At 63.0% G+C, this 4454-nt stretch overlaps 1 protein-coding gene across 1 annotated transcript in view; it reads right to left on the bottom strand.

The window, feature by feature from the left end:
• LOC102371689 (RNA-binding protein 42) overlaps positions 1-4448 on the bottom strand; it is an 8495-nt gene extending 4047 nt beyond the window's left edge. The window contains exons 1-8 of the mRNA XM_014525074.1: positions 4341-4448; positions 4061-4148; positions 3794-3859; positions 3503-3663; positions 2087-2227; positions 1230-1442; positions 491-611; positions 133-327 (exon numbers count right to left, since the gene is read on the bottom strand). Of these exons, the coding sequence (XP_014380560.2) occupies positions 133-327; positions 491-611; positions 1230-1442; positions 2087-2227; positions 3503-3643 (811 nt within the window). The 5' untranslated portion in view covers positions 3644-3663; positions 3794-3859; positions 4061-4148; positions 4341-4448. The remainder of the gene's footprint in view (positions 1-132; positions 328-490; positions 612-1229; positions 1443-2086; positions 2228-3502; positions 3664-3793; positions 3860-4060; positions 4149-4340) is intronic.
• Between the last annotated feature and the right edge of the window lie 6 nt (positions 4449-4454).

Below are 4454 nucleotides of genomic sequence, written 5' to 3'. Positions count from 1 at the left end.
AAGCCAAGCCACCCAGCCCCCACAGTGCAACAACTTAACCAGTCCCCCATGCCACCTGTATGCACCCACATAACTGGTGCCCCCCGCACCTCCCAAACCTTGTGTCCCCCCCACCCCCGCCCCAGAACATACCATTCATTTCACGCATGGCACGGACGTAGTCGTTGGGGTCCTTGAAGCTGACGAAGCCGTAGCCTTTAGTCTTGCCCGTGCGCTTGTCCCGGATCACCTTGGCCTTGAGGAAGGAGGGGTAGCGGCTGAAGGCCCGTGCCAGGATGTCGTCATTTACCTCGTTGCCTAGGTCGCCGCAGAAGATCCGGAAATCGTCTGGGGTGGAGGGGCGGGGAATCATCAGCCCAATGGTTACCATGACAACAGATCCTACCCCCCCCCAGTGGGAATGGACTGCAGCCACAGTAATGCTGTGGGGTCCTAGCTCCTCCTCCCCGTGAGGGGGTCCTGGGGCAGAGGGGAGTGGTCCCAGGCTCACCAGCATCCCATTCCAGCAGGCTGGGGTCCTCCCAGCTGCTGCCAGCGGCCGTGCGTATACAACGCTTCAGCTTCTCCTGCTTCGTCTTCTTCTTGTCCTCGGCCACCGGCTCCACCACCGGCTGGAAACGAAGGTGGCAGGGTCAGCAAGCCCCTCTCATTTGCCACCCAAGTTCTGCTCACCCCAGCAGAACCCAGTCCCCTGTCCTCGGCTGCATCCCCAGCGCTTGCCCACACTAAAGCCCCTCCCATTGTCCCTACCAGGCCACTCCTATGTCCTTGTTGCCCCAAGGCCACACCCCTGCTCCCTGCCCTAATGTCCTTTCATCCTAAAACACACCCATCAAACCCTGCCCACACCCACCTAAACTCCTCCCACTACCACAAGCCCATGTCCCCTGCTTTAACACGCCCCCCTCCCCCCGCCACATCCCCTGCCCTTAGGTTACTCCCATCACAATGCTACTGCCTGCAACAAGCCCATCCCACACCCCTGAACCACACCCACCCTAAAACCCTCCTACTACCCCAAGGCCTCAGCCTCTCCCACCATGCCACACCCTCCCCTGCGCCCCTCCCACCATTCCAAAGCCACACCCCTCCCACTCAAACTACCCCAAAGCCATACCCTCTCCCACCCCCAGCAAAACCCACACCCCCTACTCTAAGCCACTCCCACCCCCAAAGCCACCCCCACTACCATCAGACCCCTCCCACTCCTCCAAACTCCATTCCCTCACCTCCACGGGTACGAAGACAGTATCAGGCAGGCGGGGGCGGCGGGCACGGGCAGGGGGCAGCAGCAGCTCGGGGCCCCGCAGGCTGGGCAGGACGCGGGGGTCTGGGGGCAGCAGGGGCTCAGGCTCGGGCATGCTGGGCCCGATCAGCGCCTCCTCCAGCCCCGCTGGCTCCTTCTCCTCTGTCAGCAATGGCACTGGCTCCCGCAGCTCCTCCTGGCCCAGCGGGGGAGGGGGTCAGGTGGGGCCCGGACACCTGGGTCCTCTGAAGCCAAGGTGGGGCGCAGGGAGTTTGGACACCTGGGTTCTATTCAAACCTGGGATGGGAGTTTGGTCTGGCGGGGGGCAGAGGAGGGGTGTGGGGAGGGAGCCTGGACACCTGGGTTCTCTGGGGCTGGGGGTTGATAGCAGGGGCTATGCTGGGAGTCCAGATGCTTGGGTTCTTCTCAAAATCTGGAATGCAGGGGGCCGGGGGGTAGAGCCCGGAGGGAGGCAGAGGATGGGTGCTGGGAGGAAAGCCCAGATGCCTGTGGTCTTCTCAAACCTGGGATGGGAGTGGGGAGTGAGCCTGGATGTCTGAGTTCTCTTCCCCACTCTGGGAGGGGGCTGGGAGGTTACACAGCAAAGGGTACTGGGAGCCCAAACACCTGGGTTCTTCTCCTCCCCCCCAGAAAGGAAGCAGGGTCAGGGAGGGGGGTAGAGCCCAGACACCTGGGTCCTCTCTAGCTGTGGGAGGGGAATGTGGGTTTGGGAAGGGAGTGGGGAGGCTGGGAGCCCGGACACCTGGGTTTTCAGCACCCAGGTCCAAGACGCAGCACCGCCTTCCTCCAGGTAAGCCCCGCCCCTGTCCCCCTCCTCACCTCCTGCTTCTTAACAGGCGGGGCCGAGTAGACGGTGGAGGCTGCCTGGATGACCGTGGGGTTGATCTTCGGGGCAGCCATGACAGGGCGAGGCACTGGCACCATGGGAGCCAGGGGGCCCACGGGGACCCCTGGCCCCACCTGCAGCAAGGAGAGAGTTAAAGTCACGCCCCATCTGCCCCCATCACTAACAGGAGGCTATGGAGACACCCAAAATGTGGCTGCTTGTGGAGTGAGGGATAGGCAGGAAGACCCAGTGTTGGCTGCCAGGGGATGGGGGCCCCCAGGGGCCGCTCAGACCCCCCCCTGTTCTACCTCCTACAGCACAGTGACCCCTAGTGCCTGCCCCCCAGCTCACATCAATCCCTGAGGGGACTCAGTGCTCGAAATGGTGCCCATTGGGATTGCAGTGGGTCTAGTACCCCCTAGTGGCCCCCATTGGCCACTGTAGCCACCAGCTGAGCAGATTCACATCTGACACCCTCTGGGGGTTCCCTAATGCCCCCCAGGGCCCCTGCCCTGCTCCTCTCTCTGCACAGTGCTTCCCACAGTATTGCAATGGGTCTAGTGCCCCCTAGTGGTCCCTGCAGCTCCCAGCTGGGCAGATTCATTCCCAGTGCCCCCAGGGGCCCCTGCTGGCCACTGCAGCTGCCAGTTGGGCACATTCATGATTGATGCCCCCTGGGGGTCCCTGTTACCCACTTCATCATGTTCCCCTAGTGCCCACTAGAGCCTAACCAGACACCCTCTTCCAGGCCCCGCAGAGTATAGTGCCCCTAGTGCTCCTCCAGGGGTGCTGTTGCTCCTAAGCAACAGCACCCCTGGAGACTCGGGTGGTATTGCAATGTGTCTAGTGCCCCCTAGTGGCCCCCACTGGCCACTGCAGTCCCAGTTGGGCAGATGGCTGCCCCCAGAGGCATTTCCCTTTCCCCATCCAAGGAACCTCCCCACTGGTTAATGCACAGCACCTCCTAGTATCCCCTAGACCTTCACCCTACCTTCAGTGCCCTCAAGTGCTCCATCAAGCTACAAAGGAGATACAGCACTCCCCTGAAATAGTGTCTGATGCCCCCTAGCAGCCCTCATTGGTCACTGCAGCCCCCCCCAGCTGGACAGTCGTGTCTGGTGCCCCCTGGAGGTCATGTTTGGCTACTGCAGTGTTCCCTATGTCCCCCTACGCCCACACCCTGCTGTAAAGCATCCCCCTAGTGCCCTCCCCAAGCTACAGCAAGATGAACAGACAGCACCCCCTAGTGGCCTCCAGCAGGATTTCAATGCATCTGCTGCACCCTAGTGCTCCCTGTTGGCCACTAAAGCTCCAGCTACATGGATTATGCCTGGCACTCCCCAGAGGTCCCTGTTGGCCACAGCCCCCCACCCTGCCCCTCAGCACAGCACCCCATGGTGCCTACTCACAGGTGGGCCAGGTCTCATGGGGCCGATGCCCCCCAAAGGGGGGCCAGGGGCTCTCTGCATCGGAGGGCCCATCATCATCTGGGGGCCCTGGGGGCCAGGCATTGGGGGTCCCACCATGGAGGGATGATGGGGTGGGCGCATGGGCAGAGGCCGGGGACCACCTGCAGGAGCCAGACAGGAAAACATATAGAAAAGTGTTAGGCTTTGCTCTGGGCCCCATTCCAGGCTCTCAGCCCCCCCGCAGACCTCACCCCCCTCCCAGAAAACCCAGGCACCTGGGCTCCCACTCACCTGATCTCTGCAGCACATGGGGCACAAAGGCAGGTCGGAGGATGGGGGGCCTCTGCGGAGGAACGGCTGCAAGGTGGGGGAAGGTTATCACACGGCCCCAGTGGGGTCGGGGGGGGTCACTTGGGACACGAATAGATGCCAGGGGGGAACATACAGCGCGCAGCACAGCCCCGATCCTGGCTGGGGCAGAGGCTGGCTCTGCCCGGGGGGGGGGTACGTATAGCGCCTGGCAGGGCCCCGATCCTGAGGCCGGAAGGCGGCACCTACCTGGCCCCACAAAGGGCACCGGGGGCGCCACGATGGGGGTTACTACAGTGGCCGCAGCAGCTGCCCGTGCCTCCAGGCTCTGCTGGACCTGGGGGGAGGAGGGGGGGCACAATCAGTGAGATGAAAGCACCAGTTCTCAGCCCCCTCCGCACCAGCAAATTATTGCTCCTTCACCCCCCTGCCCCCCGATACAAACAAGCTCATTAGCTCCAACCTGACCCCCCCACTCCACATGCTAATTATGCAAATTAAGGGGGGACGGGCCAGGCCAGGCTGTCACCTGCTGGTAGGTGTTGGTGGCGATGATGGGCCGGAGGGCGGGGGGCACCGGGGGCACGGCCGGCACCGCCAGGGCCACCGGGACAGCATCCACCACGGGGGGAACTGAGCAGGG

This window comes from Alligator sinensis, unplaced genomic scaffold, assembly GCF_000455745.1.
Source record: "Alligator sinensis unplaced genomic scaffold, ASM45574v1 scaffold850_1, whole genome shotgun sequence".
NCBI classification, from domain to species: Eukaryota; Metazoa; Chordata; order Crocodylia; family Alligatoridae; genus Alligator; species Alligator sinensis.
The sequence above is the reverse complement of the archived record's forward strand: the minus strand, read 5'-3'. Positions and strand labels throughout refer to the sequence as shown.